Source organism: Haemorhous mexicanus, chromosome Z, assembly GCF_027477595.1.
Source record: "Haemorhous mexicanus isolate bHaeMex1 chromosome Z, bHaeMex1.pri, whole genome shotgun sequence".
Taxonomy (NCBI): Eukaryota; Metazoa; Chordata; class Aves; order Passeriformes; family Fringillidae; genus Haemorhous; species Haemorhous mexicanus.
This window is the reverse complement of record NC_082381.1, coordinates 45,436,806-45,462,583: the sequence shown is the minus strand read 5'-3', so window position 1 is coordinate 45,462,583 and position 25,778 is coordinate 45,436,806. Positions and strand designations below refer to the sequence as shown.

Here is a 25,778-nt window from a genome sequence, read left to right as displayed (position 1 = left end):
ATTAAGGTAGTGGTGGAGTCTGATATCTGTGTCTTCCAGAGGAGATGGAGGCAGAAAATACTTTTCCTTCTTTTCCGTTATTTTTTTCCCCTGGTTTTACATCCCGTAGGAAGGACATTAAGTGGAGGGCCTGCGCTGCTGTGGGCAGCCTGTGCTTTGGGTTTCTTTATGCACCTCACTTTGCACACAGACTTGGTGCAAGCCTTTTCAATCTTTGGTGCCTCAGCTTCTCACTCTCCTGTAAAACCCTTGCACACAGCCCTAGGGGCTGCAGAGAGTGCTTTACTCTCACCCGGATCCCCTCTGCTGCCTGCTAGGATCCCACGGGAGAGCTGAGGCACAGCTGCAGTGAGTCAGGAGGAAGGTGGTGTCAGACACCATCAAATCAGCCAAGTTTCCATCCGCTCTGTGTCTGCTCCGGCTGGTGGAGAGGACCCAGAAGCGGACTGGCTGTGCTTCCTGCTTCCAAGGCTGCCCTTGGTCCGCAGAGGTGGTGCCCCTGGACTCCAGCAGGAGCTGGAAACATGCCTTTCCTGTGGCATGTTATGTGGCAATGTCTTCAATGACAGGCACATGACTTGTGCAGTAAATGTGAGAAACTGAGCACTTTGCAACTCTAAAAACTGAAAAAAGCTTTGTGGCTGTAGATGACAATCATGGCATCATTTAGTGCCCTGAAGGTCAAGTTGATGTACTTCCCTCACAAACTGTCTCTAAACAAAAAAGGTCCCAAAAGAAAATGTGATTTTCCAGTCTGGAGAATTGTGTCTCTGGGATCCGAAGACCTTCATGACCAGGGACTCAGGTTTGCCATTTTTCAGGTTTCTCCCATAGTTTACATTGTGTTTGGTGTTGATGGATGAATAGTGAGATCTTACTGCTGCAGCCCTTGTCCTTCCTCTCCTCTTCTCCTCTTCTTTGTGTCTCCTCTTTGTTTCCATGTCTTAGTTTTGGCAGGAGTATCTCTGGGGCAATGACCACAGCTACAGGTGTTCCTGAAAATGTCAGCATACTTGTTAAGATAGTGAAGTAATGCAATGAAAGAAGTAAATGGAAAGAAACACTATTTCTCATTTGCTTCCTTATGGCAAATAGAATAGATCAGACAGGGAAATTTTACTGTGTGTATGTAAACTCAGCCTGTTTTCTGGTCATAGTTTGAAGGCAAATCACTAACTGAGCTCAGGCTTTGCTGGAAATCTTTCAAACTTCCATGAAAACCAAAATTGATACCTATAAAGGTTAGGAGCACAAAATCACTGCAGGATTTCTCTGTAGTTCCTGGAGGCACTGCACGAGTGTGCTTTGACTGCAGACGGGCTGAACTGTCCTTTGGGAAGCACACCCCTCACTCCGTGAGCACTGGGTTTGGATGTTCACAGCAGGGGTGTGGGGCCAAGGGGGTGTTTTAACTCACCAGTTGCAAAATTCCAGAGAAGCAATGCTAAGTCAGCCAAAACTTTAAATGAAAATTAAAACAAATCCCCTTTGGGATGAGATGGAAATGTCAGCCCAAGGATGAATCTGTTCTCAGTAAGTTGCAAGCTACTAAAGGAGATACAAGTTGGAATCCAGCCTTGGCTGCACCACACACCATCTGTCACCCTTGTAGAGTGAAATAAAGGAAGAGCAGAGAGCCTGCAATTATTCTTTCCCTCGTTGGATAGCCCAGAGGCCAGAGAAGTGGATTCTTCTCCCTGATACATTTCTTGCGATGGGAATGACAGATTCATTTTCCCACAGTGGAGTTGCTGTGCATTGCTCTCTAATCCTACTCACTCTCTCCTTGGCAAGCAGGAACACAGACTGCCAGGCTGGGACCTGAGTGAGAAGGCTCTCTTCCCAGGGTTAGAGATATAGACTTAGCAAATTGCAGGAGAGGAGCATGAGAGAACAGGGGATGCTGAAGTCTCTCCTCTAGGCACACTGCTGGCAAAATGCAGGAACATGCTTCTGCCCTTACAGACATCTGAGCACTGAGCACTTTTAGTCAGGCAAAATCTCTGCTCTCTCTCCTTCTCCCCCATGCCCTTGCACATTTTCGTAACCTCACAAAAGTTTCAGACAACGTCATCTTTAACCTACTGCAGGCAGGACTTGGGAGCCACGTGAGGAACAGCGAGGGGAGACCAGAGTTGATCAGAACACCAGCCCCATGGCCAATGAACGGGGGCTTGGACTACACTCCCCTACACACCACCCCAAACAGGGTGCTGGAATGTCTCTCCCTTGGCATTACATTTTGAAAGATGTATCTGGCAAGACAGCTAGCTAACTTTGGCAGGCACTGCAGTTAGTGTGATAATTAATTAAATAGCAGTTGAGAGAATCACAGTGCGAGGTTACTCCACAACTGGATCAACAACTCACTACCAGAGCAAGGCATCCTGCTCTATTCCATATCTCTAGTTTTTTTAAAAGGAATTAGTAGTTTTCATAGTGCACTGGAGTGGGATGAGGAGGAATGAATCCTTGTGCTAATCAGTAAGAGGACCTTGTCTGTGAGATAAGACAACTTGGGAACAGAACAGTAAGTGATATCACAGCAATAGAATGGACAAATATGGCAAGACATAACAGCTAAAGGCTGTTTTACACGAGCCTCCTCTTGTTTCCTATGTGACACCAAAGACTGGAAGAACCTCTCTGCAGAACAGAAAAGTTAGCAGGAGGAACAGGTGTCCTGTCTACTGCAGTCAGAGCTGCAGCTGCTGCATAGCTCCCTGTATTTCTATGCCTTCAGCTGGGCTCTTCTCTGTACTGACAGGTGCTTGTGAAGGCACACATATTATGTTCCTAAGCAGACATTCACGTTGTTCCTGCTGCCACCTTTCCCATCTGTCCATTTAGGGAGATTCAGGATAACCGCACATGCAGGCTTTGGTGCAACTGTAGCTCCCACCTGCCTGCACTCCTGCCTGTCGCGGGGCTGTCCCTGCCCCTGCTGAAGGGTACCCCTGGTCCTTGCTCACTGCCAGCGTGGAAAAGCAGGCCAGTACTGAACCACAAAAAGGGCATGCTGATGAGTGTAGGCCAATAGTCACCCTCAAGCCCCTGGGTGTCTTGATGTAGTGTTGCTCCTTACTTGAAGCAAAGAGGCTCAGCTTTACTTTGCAGCATGTAAAGTAACTGTAGCCCAGTTAGTTGTTATTGAAACAAGCAGGGAAGAGTAATTTTTTTATTCTCAAACTGGAGTTTCATTGAAAATAGCTGTTTTTCAGAAAAAAACATTTAAAAAATCCATTTCACTGACATCTTTGAACAAAATAAAAGTAGGAGAAAATGATCCTTTTTTTGTTTCTTTGAACTTATTAATATAGAAATAATCTGGAAACGCATGATGAAGTCTTGGTTTTATTTTCACTATTTTTCTTCTAGGTGGGGAAAGAAAAAATTCAAATATTTACAGAAAGAAAAAATAAAAGAAGTCTTCTTACTTGTATTTCCTACTCAGAAAGAGACCAGAATATTTTCTGCTTGTTTCTAAGCAGATACTTTTGTTGGAAGAGTTCTCACCCTCAGTTATAAAATCTTTTATGTTAAAGAAGTACAAAAACATTCAAAGTGTCACGTTGTGTCAGCCCCCTTCCCTTCTCACTGTGCTTCAAGCTGTCTTTGGAGCATTGTTGTGGAAATGAAATTTTCTGGTTGGTTCTCCCCTTGCTTGTTGTTGTGTGAGGCCAGTGATTTTGCTGGGGGTTTAGCACAGCTGCACCGCGCTGCTGCCCATGGTGTGTTGGAGACACTTCTGGGCTTGTTTCTACTTTAACCTTCTACATGGTCTGTGGGTGCAAGTACCAATCTAGCTATGCAACTTCTCTCTGCACTGTCCAGGCTTTCCCCCGTCCTTTTTAGAAGCAATGTGTTTTAGCTCTCACTACAGTATCTTCTACCCCCTTTGGAGATCATGAGCACTATAAATCAGACTCTGTTTTACAGACGGAGCTTTGCTTTCCCATCTGGGATTATGTATTGCACAGAGGAAGAGGAACTCAAGTCCAGTCAATGATTGCACTGATGCACCTTGAGTTGATGCCATGAAGCTTCTTTTCCATCTAATCACAGTTATCTGCAAGGGAAAAAAGGTTATTAAATGTTGGGAAATGTGCTGTGTCCCATCTTTTCAGATTATTTTACATGTGCATTTACAACAGACGTAGGCAATTTGTTCAAGATCCAAGAAATAGAATTATCCCCTTCCCCCATCTTTCATCACTTGAAAGGGCTTTTCTAGCATTTTGTTTTAAATCTTTCTTCTTTTTTTTTCTTTTTTCTTTTTTATTTGTAATTTGTTGGACACTTTGCATAGCCCTTTCTTAAATACGCAACTACGTCTTCAGGCATGGGCATGAAGAAAAAATTACGCAAACAAGCCTTTTCAGTAACAAATTAGATTTCATTCTGTGTAAATCTGCTGCCTGTCCTTGCTATTGATGGGTTTCACAAACAATATTGGAAGTTAACTGTAAGTCTGATTACAGCCTGTGGATTTACAGACAGAGCCGGCAATCTCAGCAATCTATCCAGGGCTGGTGTGTCAAGCATTGCCACTGCTCCTTTCTACCTGATCCTATAAGCAGTTAAAACTACACTACTTATTTTCCCACAAAATTAATGTATTTTGTAATATTGTAAGCTTTTTTTCTTCCCCCTCTGCAGTAGGCATGCATATAGTTGTGCAAATCAGAAGACTTCATATTCTGTTTTGCTCTGATGGGTAAATTGCATCACCTGTGATTAGGGTGACCTGACAGTCTCCCTAACAGCAGCCTGCCTCAAAGTGTTTGTTCTTTTAGCTTGCCTTATGCTGCCATCAGGGAATGAAATTTTCAAGGAAGGATGTCTGACCCGACATAGAGTCAGGCTGTTTTCTAAGGAGGAAATTGTGCTATAGAGTTTCAACCAAATTAGATCAAGAGAAATGCATTGTTTAGTCCACACTTGGGAAAAAGAAAGACATGAAAAAGTTCTTGCTATTGTTTTGACAAGAGGGTCTCAAACACTGCGTGTCAGAGGATATGCTCAGTACTTAGCAAGCTGCAGCACAAATCATATTTTTCCCTGCTCACATCACCACCATCCTCTGGGGAGGAAGGCTGGTCTCTCCTGCCTTCTCATCTCCAATCCCCTGTTCGGAGTCCCAGCCTCTCTCCCTGCCTCACCCACTGCGTTAGCCCCCTCCTCTTCCTGCCACTCAGTTGTCTCGGAAAGTCTCAGCATGAACAGTTTCTACCCTTGCTAAATTCTTCTGATGCCTTCTGGCTATAAATAGGGATTGCTGATGGAGGAAACTCTAGTGTCTTGGGGGAAAATGTATTCTCACTTTATAGATCTTACTGGTCTTTTAGTGAAACCTAAAGTTGGAAAGGTGACCCTGTACCACTTCTACACTTCAGCAATCTCTTATTGAACAATCTCACTAATATAAACCAGATATGTTTTAGTCTCCTAAGGTGTCTGGTATGAGAAAGATGTTACCCTTAAAGTGAATCCCATTTGCTTCACATTGCAAAACCCAGGGAGTCCTCATTCCCTGTGCAATAAACTTCTTTATGAAGCTGCGCCTTTGGCAACAAACTGCACGATGAAATGAAAACTGGTATTGTTGTTAAATTAATGTCCTTACATAACTGATCTTTCACCCAGTGGCTGCCAATGCAGATCTCAGTGCAAACCACATTTCTGAGAGGAGGGCAGAGAGAGTTGAGGAGCTCAAGGAATCAATTTTTTATTTCTCAGGAGCACAGATGCAATCTCCAGTGAATTAATTTTTTCTCCAAACTTGTATCCCCTTGAGTGCTGGCAAAACAAGGTCTTGGCAAAGATTTTTCAAGGGAACAGCAGAAGGCCCCTTGCAAGCATTGTACAGAAAATAGTTAGCTGCCGGTTACTGGTGCAAAAGCAGGAATGGGAAGGAAGACCCCACGAGAGGCGCAGCAGAGCTAGGTCGCCACAGGCGGGAAGGACCTAGGGGGTGAAACCTTGGGACCGCAACCTAGCTGCGGGAACAGGGCGGGCCAGAGGGCTCTGGGAGGGCTGTGGGAGCCAGGCCCGAGGAGGGCTCGGAGCCGAGGTTGCACGCCGTGCCGAGCCGGGGCCGCGCCGTTCCACCCCGTCCCATGGCGCTCCGCTCCATCCCGCGCCCCGTGGGACGCCCCGCGGGTGCCCCGAACCCGAACCCGAACTCGCCCCGCGCCCCGCCCGGCCCGGGCAGCGCCGGCCCCGCCTCGCCCCTCGGCGCTCGCCCAATGGGCGCGCATCGTGTTTGCATATTTGCATATTTATTTGTATATTTGCATACTGTCCGGGACATAAGGGCGGGCGGGCGCGGCGTCGGTGGTGCTGGGCGCTCACTGGACTGGCCTGTCCGTAGCTGCGCTTCGGCGCCGCTCCTCTGTTTTGGTTATCGTAAGTTTTAAGGAAAAAACCTTTACCTTTATATTTTTAAAAATTTTTTGTTTTTCTTTTCGCGCCGAAACTTTCGTGCCCGCGGCAGGAGGCGAGATGTGGAGGAAGGCGTTCCTGGCCGCCGTGTGCCTCTGCCTGCGCTGGGGGGCTGCTCTCGGCGGTGAGTCCCGGGACGGGGGCCGGGACGGCGCCCGGAGCGCGCACGGGACACGGGGGGAACGGGAGCTGCCGGGCCTGCCTGTGGCTTTTGGGAAACGGGGGCTTGGGGGAAGCGCTGCCGGCGTGGCGGGAAGGGGGAGTTTGCAATCTTTCCTTTGTGAAACTGTCCCGGAGAGCTTGGGATGATGCGGGACCCGGGTGTCGCGGAGTGGGCTCGGAAGGCGCTGGAGAGCGACACTGGGGGGAACCTCCATCCTGTTAGGAGAGACCTGGAGCCTGTTCCCCAGCCGAAACTAGGCACAACCTGCAAGGCTGGTGGCGCGACCTGTTGAGGTTTGGGATGTGTTTTTTTCCCAGAGACAAGAGGGCTTCCTAGAGTCCCTTGCCCCAGCCAGGGATGTGCACAGCAGTAGCACCACGGTAAGGTCCCTCTGCTTCCTCTTCTGTGGGACTTACCCATCCCAGCATCCCAGCTTCATAGAGTTCTTGATCCTAGACAAGGCAAGGCTGAGTTTCATCGCTATCCCGGTAATGTGTTCGAGATGTAGTTAAGCCTGTAATGAGCAGGATCCACTAGGGGAAAAGTGAACAGAGTGATTTACTCTCTCTGTGTTCACTTATGGCTGTGTTTGCACTCTGCCTGCTGTACCTGCACTTGTGCATAGGCATCCTGTCCAAGCTACAGGAAGTGAAGATGTGCAAATGGTGCTAGATTTTTACTAATGCTCTCTCGATTAATCACAATGTAATTGATGCTGTTATGAACAAATCGACTAACTTTAGGAGACCACTACTCACCAAGCTTAAAAAAAGCTCTTAAATAGTGTTAACAGTGCCCTGTCACAGGCTTCTTTTCTTACACTGATCTCCCACACACTGTATCTGTCTTTAAAAGTTTCTGGCCTTAGAAGAAAATGTGGCTGTAGCTCCTAGAGCTGCTTTGTGATCCTAAACTAGAATATATAAACTGCCGTTTTTTTCTGCTGTGGGTGCCTTTGTTACTTCTTTGTGTACAAGGAAGCTGAAGGGAAGTATTCAAAAGTAAGAGGATGGGGTGCTAGGGTACGGTGAAAGGAATGTATTCTAGTTTTGAATACAATCTTGTGCCATCAGAGACAATCAAAACCAGTTTTCATCACAGTATTCAAGTTCTATACAGTAAAATAACTGTCTTCCCCGGGAAAGCTTTCATCCCTGCAGGAGCTGATTTGCCACAGACTTACCAATAATTTCATTATTTCTTCTTAGGAATAGATTATATGAAAGCAGGTTGTGTGCTCATCCTAAAGCAATTCAAGCCTTTAGTTCCACACTTTTCCATGCACACCACGGTAAAAAGTTTTTTGAAACCACAGAAAACACATGAGCGAGCCCTCCAAGAATCCAGAGTATTTAAAAAACAACATAGAAAAAGACTTTCTAGAAAGTCCAATGAAGAAAACATTGGTGTTCCCAGAAAAGATAAAAACATTGCTAGAAATACATTTAGATCCTTATTTTACCAGTGTAGATCCAGAGTCAGCATATTTACACTGTTGTGTGGTGTGAGCTGCTGGCTTTTTCTATGGTTTGTGTTTGGGATAGACGTACCAGGGCAGCTGTGGCATGGCCTTTTGAGAAACAATGCCTCTTGAGAAGGCACAGAGGTGAGGCTCTCAGGCCTCAAGTTGTGCTGGAGATTAGCATGATCACTAGCACTCCTAAAAGTTTGCTGGAATCTCCTCTGTGCAGGTGTACTTGCATGGTAGGACTTTCGCATGCATCCTTACTTCTGCATTACTGCAAAGTCTGACAGTGGTGGCATTTTGTCTTCAGCTAATTACAGGTATTCCAGAGGGACCGATGGATGGCTAGATATCTGCTGGATTGAATTGCAAGTGTCCCAGCTGCAGCTGAGTAAAGATTTGTCAGGGAGTACCACGGAGAGGGGTGGGCACCCCTGTGTACAGTGAGAGAACAGCAGTTTGCCTGCTGCAAAACTTGAGCTGGGAGATTCTTACTTAGCTTCTGAATTTGTGCCCAGTAGCTTTCCAAAGGTGTTGCTCTTTCCATTAGCCCCACCTGGGAAGTGAAGCAGAACGTACTCTCAGGGTTCTGCCATTGAGGAATACATAAATAAACATGAAGTTGTAATATTTTTGCAGCAAGGTTAAACAATAACCTGACTCGTGAGGTAGGTTTCCTGGGATTGCAACACACAGTAGTCTGCTTTCAGTTTATAGTGTAGATCAAATTAAACTATAACCATTTCTGTGATATAGGCCCTTTACTACAGCTGACTGTGAGCTTGCTTCAGAACTCTTAGGAATTCAGCCCGACTGATTGATGGGTGTTCCTAATGCTGATTGTTGGCTGAGGGAAGATTTAGCCCAGTTAACTACAGCTGGTAAATGTTTGATGTTACGTGCAGATGTTTGCTGCTGTGCATATGTGTGCATGCATGTCTCTGTGGGCTATAGAAGACACAGTCTAGCAGTATACCTTCTAAGGATCTTTGCACCTAGCTAATACTATTTCCATTTCTGAGTGCATAATGCCAGGAAATTGTTGTTTATCAAAGATTCCATTTTTAAAACCACAGCTTAGGTGCACTCATTCTGGCAAATGTATTGTTATCATATTTTGGCAACCTGTGTGATGTGGGCAGTTTAACTTTTGATTAATATTCCAGATGTTGTTACTTCCTCAAGACTCACGTTCTCCACCCAGCTGACCAGTGGTAAATGGTTTCACAATAAGCCAAGTTGTCCTGGGCTTCCTGTGAAAGAAACTTGAGACTGAATTCTCTTGATTTGTGTGTCAGAATGCCTGAAGCCGGTGGGATGCTTTCAAAATTGATAATTGATAGGAGTCCCTAACTGAACGGAATTTCACAAGTTGCAAGTCCAAAGTGTCACAGACTTTGGACAGGAAAAACAAAACTCCTAACTTCCCAGCTTGTAAGCTTCCCCCCCGCCCCCCACTTTCTTTCAGTTCTATGCGGTTTTCAATACCTTGCTGCACAGGACAGCTTTTTTTTTTCTTTTTTTTTTTTTTTTTTAAATATGGAAACTCATGTTGTGCAAGTAGGGGTGTAAGAAAAGCATCAGAAAACTTTGTATAGCCTGACAAAATGGTGAAGTTTTGGCGATGCAGCCTGAAAAGCCAACTTCTATATGGAATTGGTAATTTAATTTTTAATTCTGCTTCAGTTGCCTAAATAATCTCTTTGTAGGTCATACTAACTGTGAGCACACAGCATAGACAGAAAATTTGATTTTGGAACGGGTGCTTGTATTTGTAACTGTGTGCCTGGAAGCTTTGGCAATACACAACACATGCCTTTGTGCCTTTGCTGAACTATGCCTGGGAAACCGTAGTTTTTAGCAAAAGCATGGATTTCTTTTTTGTCTGCATGTGTTTACTTCCAGTCTGTTTTATTCAAAGGCCTTGTTTAGAAATGGGACTTGCATTCTTGTCATAAAAAAGCTACTTCAGTATCTCAACATTGATGTATGTATATTTCTTGATATCTAACTTCTGTATCTACATTATGAAAAATGAAATCCTAATTCAGATAAATTTCTGTCCACCTTTCAGAAACGTTCTGAAAACTACCTGTTTTGGGGGTTTTCATGGTTTGATTAACTTGAGTTAAAACAACTTATTAACTAAACTGTGGTGAGTGTGTACATTGGTTGTCTTTGCACTTCTTTGTGTAAGATTGTAAGAATGAGGCCCAGTGGTTCACTGGCTCAGGACATGATTCAAAGAGATTTCTCCCTTTAAATCTCTGAGGAAAAGGTCTGTGGCAAAAGTCTACGAATGACAAAGTTTGGTTCTGAATAATTTGTTTAATAGACCAAGAAATACAATGAGGTATGAAAGCAGAAGTGGGACATGCTTGTTTTCTGAAGTGATCTGCTGAACTTCTCTGCTTCAGGTTTAAAGCATGGTACTTGTAGGTGTTGGTCAGCGTGGTGAGTGTGTACAGACTGTGTGTTCCTGTATTCTGCAGAAGCTGGGATGTGAGGTGGTGCTGCAGCATGTGTGCAGCACAACATTAGGTGTAGTCAAGATATCCTCTGCTCAGAGCTGTATAGAATTTGCAAAGCCAAAGTCAGGCAAATTCCAAAGAAACCTTGATGAGCACGCCATGAAGAAGTCTGTAAGCTCCACTACACACGCACTTCCCTCATCCAAAGGGTATCTTGCCTGCTGGGAACTGACCATATGTGGACATAAGATAACATGACACTTTTTGTGGGCATAAGATGATAACAGTAATTTCTTCTGACTTTCTAATCCTCATACAACATAGTAAAATGAGAAAAGTGGCTGCCTGCCATTTTCCTAACTCATGGGCTGTTGCTTTGCAGCTGCTTCTTTCTTGGTGGTGACTGTATCTCAGTGATTTTCTGTTCTCAAATCCCTATCAAAGATTTTTAGATTAAAACACGCAAATATGCGTGAAGCACTTAGCGCATCTTCAGTGGCAGGTGCCGCTGTACTGCAATCTTTCTAAGCTTTGTGCACTTTTCCAAGTGTACCCTTAAGCATTGTACACTTTGAATTGTAAATTTCCTATGAGCTTGTTTTCAAAAGAGCTGTGGTCTGAACTTACATGCAAATTCTAGCATGTGTTTGTAATTGAGAACACACTACAAGACAGGATATCAATGTAATTTAGATTTTGGATGATTATCAGAGAAGTTTAATCCAGAAGGGAAATGATATCTAGGTATGAAAGGAAGCACTATTAACTAGTGAGCAGGTGGACTATTCTTTTTTGCCTTCCTGTACTAGGAGGGAATATACATAATTGAAAGTCCTAGCATTGTATGCCTTACAATTGAAAGCTGTTCTTGTTCCTTTCAAGTTTTTAGTGATTCACAGCTGAGAGAAAAGTTATAGCTGATATTTAACCAACCAGCCTTTAGGACTTTTCTTTTTCTGGCTAAAAAGTAAATAATAAAGGTCTAGTGATTTTTTTCCAAAAAAGTGTTTTATACTGTCAGTTGGCAAATTTCTGCAATATTTCAAAAAGAAATTTTGAACATGCAGAAATAGAGAAAAAATGCAAGCATTTGGTTAGTTTGGTAAATTTAGCTTTCATTAGTAGGTAAAATGTTAAATTTACCATTATGTGAATGCTTGTACTGGTAGATGGACAGCTAAGGTCTATGAAAAACACCTTTCTTTAGGAGGCAGGAAGGGGGCCCTCAGTGTAATTATCCTGGATTAGCTAGCCAGCCTAGCACAGTCAAGGTCAAAACCTAAAGCTGAGTACTGCCTCTGTTCAGTGAACAGTTCTTGCTTTCCTGCATGTGCTTTGACAGGTGAGAAATCCTGCTGAATTTGGGCAATTTTAAGCCATTGATTATGGCTGACAGGTTTCTCTGAGACTGCTACATAAGCATTTGTTGCAAGGCTCTGTGCTGGCTTTAGACATGATGAGGGAGGTTAGACCCTGATTTCTTGTGACCCTCCAAGCACAGCAAGAACTTTCCAGACTTTTTAGAGCTCCCTGAGGTGAGGTCAGGCATAAATCAGTGCCCTGTTGTGTACGGTAGCTTGAATGAGAAGACCAGAAAATCTGTTTTGGAAAAAAAATGAATTGTTAGTTGTTTATCACCTGAGCAATGCAGCACAACTTTATGCAGGAAATGCAAATCTACCAATTATCATAGAAAACCTCTTCTGCAATGGGAAAAGGGAGTGGAAATCTGTTTCGCATGCCTAGCATAAGATCCTTATCTTGTCCATTTGTGTTCCCTGTGGTGCCTTGGAGTTTAGGAGTTTGTGAATGGTTGGTGGTCTTGATGCCAGGAAAGACAATGCTGAGCAGGACGGAGCTGGCCTAAGTTCAGCTGCCCTTGAAAGACAGGCAATCAATATTTGCCTTACTCAAGTTGCCAAACTGGGGCATGGGTTTTGAAAAGTTAATTACAGGGTGTGCTGTACATAGAGGCATTTAGCAGTTGAATCAGACATAAAAAGAGGAGACATTTAAGTTTCTTCCCAAAGGAAATGGTGACAATGAAGCCTAAAGTCACTTCCCTGTTTCGGCAGGAAAAGGAGTGCTTAAATTTTGAAGCTGGAAGTCGGAGGGAGTGGTCTTTACAGGCTAGGACATACTTTGTTACCACCAGTACAAAATCGCACCTCCTTTCCCACCCTCCTTCCCTCTGCTTCCAGCAGAGGAAGATACTTTTCCGCAGCTTATTTTTCTGTAGGTTATCAGACGATCTGAAAATGTGCTCCAAAATGGACTGCTGCTTTGCTAGTTCAGTTTCTCTGATCTCCTCACCTGCTGCTTGTTGTTCAAAACTTAAAACTAGTATTTTGTAAGCTAGTATTTTAAAACTAGTATTTTGTAAACTTTTAATGCACTACAACTACACAGAGTTATAAAAGGCCTTGTTAGGCAGTGATTATTGGTGAGGTGATGTGGAAGATACACTACCAAAATATGTAATAGTATGGTAGTAACTCTCTGCTTTCCTGGGTGACTGTCTGTGACTGTTGTGTGCAATTTTCTGTACTCTTGTGATACTTAAGAGGTTTCCTGCTTAATGTGATGGGGAAAATACTGACTCTCAAAATTTATTCATCCCTCTCTGACAGCTCAGCAGATGCTTACTGTTTTAGCAGGACCTTGGAAGGGGAGCAATTTTCACCCTTTGGTTTCCTCTTTACACAGCTGTTGTGTGTCCTTTGAGTGCTGTAGGAAATGAAAACCACCCGTCCCATTCCTTGACTGTTCCAGATATCTCTCCAACATTGCACCTGTGCCTTCTGACTTTGTCCTAGTACTCCTAAAACACTGCTATATGTTTTCTGTGCTCTTATAGAAGAAGGCAAAAACAATTTTGAGGGAATCGAGAGCAAGTTTTCCTTACGGACGCCTGCAGAGCCCGATGAGGATGTCTGCTACCTGGTTCCTGGGCAGGTGAACAGCCTGGCACAGTGCAACTTCAATCATACCAGTAAAACCTTTGTGGTGATCCACGGGTGGACGGTAAGACAAAGGGGGAGGAATTTCCCTGTTAGTCGCACTTCCAATAAACTGAGCGGGAGCATCTCACAGATTTATTAATATATGTCCTATTTTAATTAAAATCACCAAAACCAACAGGTGACAGGGATGTATGAGAGTTGGGTCCCGAAGCTGGTGGATGCTCTGTACAAGAGGGAGCCTGACTCAAACGTCATTGTGGTGGACTGGCTAGTTCGAGCTCAGCAGCACTATCCGGTGTCGGCTGCGTACACCAGGCTGGTGGGAAAGGATGTTGCTATGTTTATTGACTGGATGGAGGTAAGACATGGAGACATGTCTCAAATTCTACGTAATGTATAGGAGACAAAATAGCAATGATGCCGCCGTGTTAATCATCTCCTGTTGGGTAGATGGAGTTAAACTCAGGTAGAGAGTAGTTTTGCTGGATTGGTAAAATTCCCGCTTTGATCTACTGGCTATCTCTGACTCAGAGGCCTTTTGTGCTGCATTCCAGAGACTTTGCCTTGTGGTCTGTGGGGTCCTGTGGGCCCAGAGTATTTCTGAGGGCTCTTTGAGAGGTAGCTATGAAAGACAGGTTCCTGTATATATTATACAAAAGCCAGTCCTTGGGAACTGGAAATGTGGCCTGCCTTAGGAGATCCAGGTGGGGAGAGGGTGGCTGAAAACCTTTATGAAATAAACAGCCCTGTGTTCTGTCCTTTATTTTGCATTCCTCTCAGTTTTTATTTTGGCCATAAATTAGTTTGATCAAGAAATTTACAATGGCACAAAATTATGATAACTAAATAGTGTTTCTTCTGTTATTCATGGCTCAAACAAAAATCCCAGTATTAACAAAACACTTTTTTTTGTGTCTTCTTACGTTTTTCGAGTTTGGTTTCTAACTTTAAACAAATTGTCCTCTTCTGCAGGAGCAATTCAATTATCCTCTCAACAATCTCCACTTGCTGGGGTACAGTCTAGGTGCCCATGCTGCTGGGATTGCTGGGAATCTGACCAAAAAGAAGGTGAACAGAATTACTGGTAAGAAAACCTGTGACTGTAGAATGGAGAGTTGCGTCTCTTCCATACAGAAATATTATCTTCCACTGAAAAATCACCAAAATAATTGTTGCTTGCTGTCAGTACTTTGGTTATGTATTCATGATTTAATGAAACGGCAGGGCTGATATTTCTGGGGTAGAACTGCAAAAATATTGAGAAAATAACAACAAGGGTGGTGAATGAAAAACCTTTATTTGATTTTTTACAATAAATGAGTGAGTAGGCCCTGACAGAGAAGTATTCTGTGGGGTTGTGGTGGGGACTGATCAAGCCATGTCTTGGCAAAGGTCACAGTATCTCTCGCAGCATTAGAAATTCAGTGTGTTGTCTTTATCCAGGCTGTCATTCCTTGTAGCTGATGGAAGCCCTTGAAACAGAATAGGAGGTAAATTCTGCTCCTGCAAGTTTAGTACCTGCAGAACTCTTTGCCATGGGATGAGGTAGATGTGAGAAGTTTATATGGGCTCCAAGGGAGACTGACCAATAACCAGAAGAGATCCAGTGTGGATTATTACAAAGTTTACCATAATAGTCTCAAGAAATCTTCTAGACTGGAAATAATACTGTGAGAATTTGGGGAAGACATATATTTTCCCTGTTGCTAAGTCTGCTTAGATGTCTGTTTAAGGTGATTTTTGGAGCCTGAGAAATCTGCTAGACAAGGCAGAGTGCATGGCCACTCTGGGGCTGGTTTACAACCCAGCCCCTGGACAGCTGAGCCACTAGCACTGATCTCATAGACAAAGGAATTGCCTGCATCAGCAAATGAGGCTAAGAAAATTGCTCATCTGTGGTGTCTTTGTTGCTGAGAGAGCTTGGGAGCACCATTCAGAAGGGCGCCTAGCTCCTGGCACTCTTTACTCTTTCACCTGAGCCTGGCTGTGATCCCAGATCCACAGGCACACTGGGAGGTGGGCTAGGCAGCAGTCACATCTGGAAAGGTCAGGTCCTGAGAGGTGGCAGATTAAAGTCAGGAGGCCAAGGCACTAGTCCCTCTGCCCTTGCTTTCTCTAAGTTGCAGCTTTGCTGCTTTCACTGAGGCTGCCAAATCACTGACACGTCAGTAGCCCTCTGTTATTCCTCCACAGCTGCTCTTGGTGCTGAGGATAAACCATTCCCTGGGAAAAGCACAGGGAGCAATGTAATGTGGCCTGTGAAGCCCTCACAGCTGAGGGGGAGGCAGCTCAGACCGAGTGGAGCTAACACTGGGTGGGCAGTCCAGCTGAGGGCTGCAGAAAAGATGTGTCCCTTCAGCCAGCTCTCAGGGAGTTGTCTGAACAGGAGACAGTACTTACAGGAGATAGTTCACTGGCAGAACACCTCTGGGTTTTTTGTGATGTTAATGTTGCTGCAGCTTGACAGTTTACCCTAGTAATCCCCTTCCCCTTAGGTATGTAGACAGTGAAGCCCTTATTTATGTTTCCCACTTGCTCCCCTGGCATGGAGTTGTCAGCAAGACTTTTCCATACTTCAGACACTTCAGATACAAGTTCTACTGTTCTTGTCAAGAAAGGAAGACAATGAGAAAATACTTAAGAGCTTGTTTCTCCCATCCACTGGAAATGCTACAGCTCTGAGGAGTTAGCTGGGCTTCCTTCCATGTGTTTGCATACACTTTTATTTTTTTAAACAGTGACAGTTTTCAAGGTAGTGCATTTGATTCTCCTGTATACATTCATGATATTTAAGTGATCTGTCTGTAATGTCAGCAGGAAAACTCAAGATTCTGGACCAGTGAGGCAGCTGAATTATCAATGCCAGTATCTTTGGCAGACAGTAATATCAGTTTTTCTTTGTGGTTTGCCCCATAAAGGGCTGGATCCTGCTGGTCCCACCTTTGAGTATGCTGATGAACTCACTCGCCTCTCCCCGGATGATGCCGAGTTTGTGGATGTCCTACACACCTACACCCGAGGCTCTCCAGACCGCAGCATTGGGATCCAGAAGCCTGTTGGACACATTGATATTTATCCCAATGGTGGAGGTTTCCAGCCAGGTTGCAATTTGGGAGAAGCGCTGCGTCTGATTGCTGAGAAAGGGCTTGGAGGTGAGGTTGCTCTGAAACAAACAGTATAACATTCTGAGGGAAACCTGAATAGCCCTGCAAGGTGTCTTGCAAGGAAAGAGCTCTGAGAGGCACAGGAATATCTTCTTTCAAATGCTTTTAAAAGTCATCCTGTAAAGCCCAGTTCTGCCATAGTGGATCCTGCCTGTTGACAGCATTTCTTAGGGATAATATCATTATATGCACACGTGTATACATATTACACATTTTCATTCTTTCAAGATGTGGATCAGCTGGTGAAATGCTCCCATGAACGATCCATCCACCTCTTCATTGACTCTCTCCTCAACGAAGAAAAGCCAAGCATGGCCTACCGCTGCAACACAAAGGAGGCTTTTGAGAAGGGCCTCTGCCTGAGCTGCCGCAAGAACCGCTGCAACAATTTGGGTTACAAGGTCAACAGAGTGAGAACAAAGAGAAACACTAAAATGTATCTGAAAACCCGTGCTCAGATGCCCTACAAAGGTAGGTACTCCTTGCTTAGTGATGAGCAAGACTGGTACTTGTGCTCAGCTGTGTGTCACGATGGGCATGTGCTGCCGATGAGAATATTGCTGCCTTGGTGCCTGTGGTGAGCAGGGGTGAAGCTGGCCTGTAATTTGCCATTGAATGAATGCGAGTCTCAGAGAGAAGTGTTGTCTTACTCAAGGTGTAGGGTAGAGTGTGAAAAGAAAGGTATTTTGTAGCAAGTTTCTAAGTAGCAGAAGTTAGACATATTCTGCTGCCCGATCACTTGAACTTTTCCAGTGTTTTTCATCCAAATGATTACTTTTTTCTGTTGGGGAAATAATCAGGAGAACTCAGTCTGGTGAGCATCTTAGTTAAAGATATGCAAGCATCAGATTTGTGCCTTCAGTAGTGCACTTGCTAGAGGAGCACCAGCCCTCGTTAAAATATCACAGCACTTCTTGATTCTAGTTGCTGCTGTGGGAGGTCCGAGAATGACAAAGCCAGAAAAAAACCAGGAGGAGAATATTTTCCTCGCAGCTAGGAAAATAATGTTGGATTTTACTAGTTTATTTTCCTCTTTAGCTTTGCCTGTACCCCTTGGTATTCTTACAGTGTGCATTGTGTGATGGACCAGCAATCAAAAGGCACATTCCTGCACCGTTAGAGTAAGGGCAAGACTGGCATTCTGTTGGCATTTGGTGCTTAACCTGCAGTGGGTTGTTTTTGTTTTTTATTTTTTTTCCTTTAACCAAGCCTCCTGTAAGAGAAGGGCGCAGCTCACTTTTTTCAAGTCAAGTATAGCAAGTCTTATGTGTTTAATAGCAGGTTTGAAGGTGATGCTGCATACTCTGGGATGATTATAGTGGCAGCTTGAGTGCAAAGTTTAGCTGCAAGAACTGCAAAGGTGTTCTTTAATGGTGATTGCCTTGCTTGCTAATATTTACATTCTTGTGAAAAAATAGTTCCCTGGACACCTGCAGGGAAATAAACTCTTTTTAGTGAAGTTGGCAAATTCCAGCCTAGGATTTTCAGAGGTGAGGCAGGGTGGTTTTGTCACCAACTGTCTCTTTGGAAATTGAGTTTTCCTAATGGCATTTGCTTTTCTATTCTTTCAGTCTTTCATTACCAGGTCAAGATTCATTTCTTTGGAAAGACTAACATGACTAAGACAAACCAGCCATTCCTGATCTCTCTCTATGGAACTCTAGACAAGAGTGAGAACATTCGTTTCACATTGTGAGTAGCTACAAAAACAACTGTAAAGTACTGTTGAGTTTGCCTAAATTTGTTAAAGTCTCAACTGAAAAACTTGTTCCGTCTTCAGCTACACTAATCTTACAGGGTCCCAGAATCTGCTCTTGTCCTTGATCAAGGAGTTGCATTTGCTTCAGAAACTAATGAACCAAATCCTACAGGAGCTCTTCTTGATAAGACATCTGAAATATGGAAACAGGAAGTCTGACCTGTGACATGGCTTAATAAGAGTGTTTTCAGTGATTTCTTATTTTCTTCTCAGTATCTTTATACCATGTTAAATCTTCTTAAAAGTGGACTTATGTGTCTGAAGGTCTCAGTGCAGAAGCTGAGGGAGACTTGGGATTTGCTTTCACAGCTCTGCAGATAAGCAGAAGTTTGTGTGTACATCCCTAGACACAGGCTGGCAGGGAATGGAGCTGGAAAACACCAAAGCCTGTTTTCTGCTCTGAGAAATGTAAACTGGTTATGGGTGGTGTTTGTCTGGCTTTTCTGAGAGTCACCAGCACAGGCGAGGACAACCCTTACCTGGCAGACTGTCCCAGGATTTTACCAGCCTTGCTACAGAAGGATGTTTCCTTTTGCCTCTACAAAACGTAGACGTGTTTTTTCTTCCTTCTCAGGAGTACAAAAATTCCAGGTTCTATTGCTCCTTAATTTTCTTTTTCTGTCCAAGAATTTCAGGTGGTTTTGTTTTTTTTTTTTTTCTTATTCTCCTCCCCACAGGCCTGAAGTCTCCTCAAACAAGACATTCTCCTTCCTGATTTACACAGAAGTGGATATTGGAGATCTGTTTATGGTGAAGCTGCAGTGGGAAAAAGACACCTTCTTCAGCTGGTCAGACTGGTGGACTCCTTTTACATTTGACATCCAGAGAATCAGAATGAAGTCAGGGGAAACTCAGAAAAAGTAACTTGTTTTGATTGTTACAAGCTATATTAGTTCTAATTGACAGTGCTCCCTGATTTTTGGTATCTCACGGACTGGGACAGACATGTTAAGCAGTTACAAATAGATGCAGCATTAATGATAATCAGGGCTCCACTGGTATCAGCCAGTTTCAGTCATTTACTTCCACTGGGATTTACAGTTTGTGGTCTTCCTCCCATGCAATTAATTTGTATCCCACTATTGTATCTACTTAAGGTTAGTTATAATATGCAGGAGAGTATCTCCATGACCCAGCATCGGTGATTGTGTTTGCAATTTCCGTCCTCCTTTTTCATGCTGGGTTCTTGCATAGCTTTTGCCACAAAGAGCATGCTTAGATAGAGATTGTTAGAGATCCTTCCAAAAGTGTGTTTGCACAAGAATTTATTGCTTAGTTAAGCTGGATTTCCTTCGGGGTCGAATACCTGAATGGTGGGTGAAAACTCAAGCACGTGACTGCTGCAGGACATTGCTAATGCATGAATGTTGAAACATCAAAGCCTGAACAGAAGTGCTTCGACATTAATCTTTTGAAATACTCATATTCACTAAACATGAGATCTGTTTGCAGAACATGGGCCAAGAACAGAGTATGTGTGTCCTATGTATAGTATAGTAAATAATAAGTTCCTCCTTTGAATAAACAGGTCAGTCACTTGATCAAAGAACAGTTATCAGAGCTGAACAAATATAGGGGTGGGGAAAGTACTGATAAATAGAAAAGCGAGTGCTCATGTTTTCTGGAAATTGCAACCTACTTTGTTTGCACACATGTGAGGGAGTATGGCTTTCTTCCAAGTTCATTCACCTGACAAAAAACTCACGTAAAGACTGGTGTAAATAAAGATCCAAGAGACTTTGGGATAGAAGTTCTGCTATCTTAGCTACAAGAAGATTTTTTTGCAAAGGATCAGTGAAAGTTATGGCTATGCTTTGATGCCCATGTATAATTCATTTACCAGTTCTTGCACAGTGTTTCTTTTGTTACAGAATTCTCTTTTAAAAATAACTTTCTCACAGGGCTGCAAAATTGCAGTGCCCCACGTGACAAAGTATAAAGACTGTTTCCAAGCACCAGTCTTCTTTCTAAGATTAAAAAGGGATGTTTGGCTCAGTCTTGTGATTTTTCCAATATTTGTTCCACAGAGTGGTGTTCTGTTCTCGAGATGGCACCTCGCATCTCAGTAAGGGAGAAGAGGCAGCAGTATTTGTGAAATGCTCGGAGCAGCCCGTCAACAGGAAGAGAGGAGGGTACGAGTAATCACTATTGGTTTTAGACTGTTTTATTACCACTTGAGTGATAATTAAACTTTGCCTTTAATTGACTTGTCCACTAGTCTTCTCAGGGCTGCAAAAGCATCACAGCTCAGACTAACCAGAGGTTTGCTTATGGCCACTTTGGCAGCTTAACAGCTCTTGGCTTGCTCCTCTGCTAACCATCCTTGTGTGGTTGTTGGCGTGCCTGAGAAGCAAGCGCTAGTCACTGCCTCTCCCAGTCACTTGGCCAAGTATGAGGGACTCTTAGGGAGGGTTACAGACAAAGCACTAGCACAAAGAGAAAGGATGTCTCTGTCTCAATACTTACCCTTAGCTGCAGAACATTCAGACTTCCATTCTGGGTCAGCTCAGAGCCTTCCCTCTGTACTGGCAGCCAGCAGATGCGGAGGCTGGTACGGGAAGGGAGCAGGCATATGATGGTGCTCTTCTTAGCTCTTTCTTTTCACCACTGCTTTCTGATGGCAGCCATCAGGTGAGTGAATCCCTGAGAGTTTCATCTCTATGGTCAGAGATTCTGCCTTTGGTGCACTTTAATATTTTTTATCAATAATTTTCCTGACCCAGATTAGATGTGGGGACAGTCTTTGGACTTTACCCACTAAAGTTTGAGATAGAGAAGTGGTTATATTTATTTTAGTTCAATTACTGTGTGTGAATGGTCTCATGGGGACACTTCTGGACTGAGATCTAGCTCTGCATAAAAATGCACATGTGCGGGCCCTTTCACTGGGGCAATGACCTGGACAGGCCTCTCAAGGCCTCTGTGTGTGTATCTGACATAAAATCAGGCAGAAGCCAGGAGAAGCCTAAGCTCGTAATTTATCTTCCTGTTAAGTAGGGAGTTTTAAAATCTTAATTCTCAAAAATAAGACAAGATGGAACAAGTATCTTACATCTTCCTCATCACCTTTATATTTTATTTTTTTCTCCACAGTTCCAAGAGAGCCTCGAAAGAAAATTCTGCTCATGAATCTGCTTAAGTGACAAGAACAAAGATTTTTCACACTGGGGAGGAAAAGAGTCTGTTCATCCCTGTGGACTGGATGTTCAGAACCAAATATATAGAAATATTTATCCGCTGCTGGATTTTTGCCTGCTATTCCTAGCTATTTTAGAGACTTCTTGTAAAAAAAGTCTCAGCATATGAAGTTACTAACCATAAAGATACATTATCCAAATAGTTAAAAACAAAAGAAACCTGCAGAACTACTTGCCAAAGTTTGAAGTGCTGAAAAGATATAGGTAATTTTGCTTAATCATGGTACCTTGTGACAAGGTTTCTTGACATCAGATCCTATATAGCAATTTTTTAATATTTATTGAAAAGAAACAAAGCCCTGAAATTAGTTTTATTTTATCTTACTGTTTTTATTTTGTTTGGTTTTGGTTTTTTTTTGGTTTTTTTTGATTAGTGGGGTTTTTTTGTTCTTTTCACAAATCATTTGAAACTATTTTTTTGTGTCTTGGCAAATTGAATTTTCAGGCAGTTCAGTGGAGAGAGTTCATTGTTTTTCAAGTGTGTGTTTAGCAAATAAGTAGGTTTCCCATGTGAAAAAAACCACCTTTGCTGTGTGTAATACTAGAAGGTGTCAGGGACTGACTTAATATGGGGATGAATTTTTTAGTTTGTGGTTATGAATGTATTTAATTGGGGGTAGATGCCAGTGCTGCTTAGCAATAGGTATGATCTGTTAAACTGTATACTTCTATGCCACTTACCCTAGAATAAATAACAGCTCTAGGAGAAGGCAGCAATGCCCGCGTCTTATGCAGACATTTAATATTTTATCTGTGCTTTCAGTTATTGCAAATGAAACTGTCTAGCCTTCAACACTGTGAAAATGGAGCTGCAGAGGAATTGAGCTACCAGAAAATGCAGGAAACAGATATTTCCCCCCACCCTCCACCCTCTCCCTGCTTGCTTGCGTCATGTATGCCAAAACTGTCGCAGTTTCTCTGCTCTTCGACACCAAGTGTCAGTCATGCAGCTGCGTGGCTGCTGTTTGCAGTTTTCAGTGCAAGTGAATCCACTTGATAGCTGACAAGGATGCTCATACTTCCCTGTACAGGAATTGTGACTGCCAGTGATCCGCCTCAGTTTGTTTCTTGGCTGTGGTACAGTGCTAGGAGCTGTTTCGTTTTCTGCCATGAGATGGAATTCAGCAGGAAGCAGGAGCTGAGCCAATTAAAAGCAGCCTGGTTGTGTGCTCCACAAGGAGTGCTCTGAAAACCACTCAAATTAGCCGTGCTGCAAGTTTAAAAAAATAGGTACACTGAAGGCAGTCTGCTTCCCCATTTTTAAGTAACATATAATTTTTCTAGTGTGCTGAAAGGTGCAGTAGCCTTCTTTTAACTTTCTGGAGAGTAAACAAAATGCTGGGGAGGCACAAGGGCTTGAAGGTAGACTTGGGAAGTGTAATGTTAGTTGTTGGTGCTGGGTGTTGTAGTCCTTTCCTGCATGTGCAAGACAGCATGGAGATGGTGATTTCTCCAATATCATCCCATCTTAAAAGCAAAGGAAAAAAAAAAAAGTGTGTTTATGTGCACAATTTGTTTCTTATTTCCAACTGTAGCTGCTAGTATATTTGGGGATAAAAGTCTTAAACAGTGCAATATGTTGGAATATTAATAGCTCTAAATTTGCTCACATTTGATTTCACATTTGATTAAACTACAGCAGAGATGTGATGAGTCACTGAGGGTGGGGTTGAGTATTGAGCCACTGCCTTTGAGACCTCTAAAAATAAATACAGTGATTTATTCCCTATAGATTTCACATTTTGTTGCAATTTTCTCTTCAAAGTTAAATTCTTCAGAGGCGAAGTATCTGGACAGCTCTTAATACAGGATCAAATACAAACACATTTAGAATTTGGATACAAAATAGTGAAGGTTCTTTTCATAAGGAAACATGATTTAGCTTTGAATGTTATTTATTAGCTGTAAATAAGATATTTATGCGTGTAAAGGTAGTTTGTATATATTGCTAAAGTTGCTGACAGTCTCTACATTAATACAGTTGTTTAGTATTAATCCTGTATATAGCTTTCAGAGATTTTTATCAACAAGCCACTTACATTGCACTGTTTCCAATGTCCTTAATACTTTTTTTTTTTTTTTTTCTTTTGGAAATCTCCTCAGTTTTGTATAGAACAGAAACCTATGGTTTTAATAAAATTCTCAAACTGAATCTGAAGTCACTACTTTCCTTTTGATGAAACCATCTGCTGTATACCTTTTATGTGAAGGCCAGAGCCTATCCTTGAATTCTAGGCTGAAAAGATGGAATGAGACACTAGAAAAAAAAGGAATGTGTGATTTCTGCACTGCTCTCCCCCATATAATTTTGGAAAATGCAAAACTCATGTATTAAGACACCAAGAAATCACTGTGTGGAACAAAGTTTCCCACATCATAAAAGCAGTAGCTTTTCGTCTGCTGTTTGTGGTTTTCAAGTTACAGGCCATTTTAAGAACAGTCCAAGAACTGTCCTTACTTTGAAGGGCTTGTTTCCTTTTCTTTTTTTTCTGGCAGGTGTCAGAACTATGCTTCTGCTCCATGCTTTACCGAAATGGAGATGTTCTGACCCTGTGGGCGCAGGAGGAAGGCACCAGACTCTTGCTACCACTATTGCTTAAGGAAGTAACAGTGAAAATTCACTTTCAACCATCTGTTATGAGTGCAGGGGAGCTCAAGAGTGGTTGTTACCAGAACAGCTTGCTCTGTCATATACAGCAAGGCTCCACCCAGGCAAGGGAGAGGGATTGCTGGAATTAAGGAGAATTGTAGTGAGATGCACCTGGGAGATCATATTAGGCACAATTAGAGCAGTTCCCAGTTGACCTGGGGAACTCTGCTTTCAGCAGTCTTCCTTGGTGAAAGTTGTCTCTTCCTTGACAAGAGCAGAGCTTCATTCCTTGTAAAAGCAAGGGAAGCTATGCCATGGAAAATGGGTGGTTGGAGAGGATGAATGGAAGGAAGGATGAAAGAAGAACTGGGGAGGGGAGGGGAGGGGAGGGGAGGGGAGGGGAGGGGAGGGAATCAGTGGAAGAAGGAAGAACCCAATCTGCTGACTGGAATGGTTTGAAATTGGGTTTTCTAGGGACGCTGCTTATCCCCTGTGTCAGTGTCTGGCTTAGGGAACTAGAAAGACTCCTACAGTTGTACAAGACAAGGCCTGGGGTCACATGTCCTAAAAACACCATGGCATAACTATTCTTTTAACATCACAGCAGCCTCAATTCACTAAATGTGTTCTTAGGTAAAGCAGAGAAATAGTTTGTGGCGGAGGGTCAAGAATCCAGGTGTCTCCTGTGAGTATTTAGAGCCATTTTAGAGCCATCCCTGGGCCCCTTTACTCTCTCATGTTGCTCTGCAATGCCCAGCCACATCAGAGATCATGATGATCCCTGCTCACCCTGCCAACAGTCTCTGGAATGGGCTGCAGGGATAGTTGACTGTCTAGCAGTCAACCAGTGGGTAGGCAGACAGAAAGAGACTCTCTTGGCTAGAAGGAAATAGTGAAGAAAAAGGAATTTAGCCAGTGTACCTGCAAGATGAGGAAATTCTGGCAGGTTTCTAATGCCTAGATTTTCATTTTCATTTTGGAGAAATTTTTGGAACCAGCAATGACTTTGCTCTCCATAGGTGTCTCCATGCTTTCTCCATTTAGATATAGTTGTGTGCCTGCTCTTTTGTGTGTTAAGAACAAAATGTCAAAGCTTGCTGCTTGGGATGAGAAAGACATTGTGCATGTGTTGTTTCTAAAGGTCAAAAACAGATATTGAAAAAAAGTTTATGTACGAGGGAAGAATGAAACTAGCCGTAGTATTTTCCTTTTTATTTACAGCTGCCAGTGCAAGGTTCTCCATATTCTCACTGTCAGTACAAGCACAGCAGTATTAAAATCCTCAGGAAAGACATTTCCTTCTCCTCCTGCTGCATCTTTCCAGAGAAGTCATCTAGTCAAATGTCCTTTGTGGCAGGTCTGGAAAGTCACCAGTTTACACATAAGTGAATAAAGGGATTACCATTCTCCAGTGGCTAAAGGAGAACAAGGAAATGAGAAGAGGAAGGGAAGGGAACCATTTGGCAGAACATCCCATATAAAGCTTGTCTTAACAATGCTTTTATATCCGTGTGTGGTGCTATCTCTGTTCAGCAACACTCAGAATGCTTCCCTAAAACAGC

At 43.1% G+C, this 25,778-nt stretch overlaps 1 protein-coding gene across 1 annotated transcript; it reads left to right on the top strand.

Moving 5' to 3' along the window:
* The first annotated feature begins 6,324 nt into the window (after window positions 1-6,324).
* LPL (lipoprotein lipase) lies at window positions 6,325-23,778 on the top strand. Its single transcript, XM_059873559.1, has 10 exons — window positions 6,325-6,568; window positions 13,401-13,567; window positions 13,685-13,864; window positions 14,479-14,590; window positions 16,425-16,658; window positions 16,899-17,141; window positions 18,242-18,362; window positions 19,107-19,289; window positions 20,457-20,561; window positions 21,523-23,778. Exons 1-10 carry the CDS (start codon window positions 6,505-6,507, stop codon window positions 21,566-21,568), a joined length of 1,455 nt encoding a protein of 484 aa, XP_059729542.1. The 5' UTR covers window positions 6,325-6,504; the 3' UTR covers window positions 21,569-23,778.
* Window positions 23,779-25,778: the final 2,000 nt, after the last annotated feature.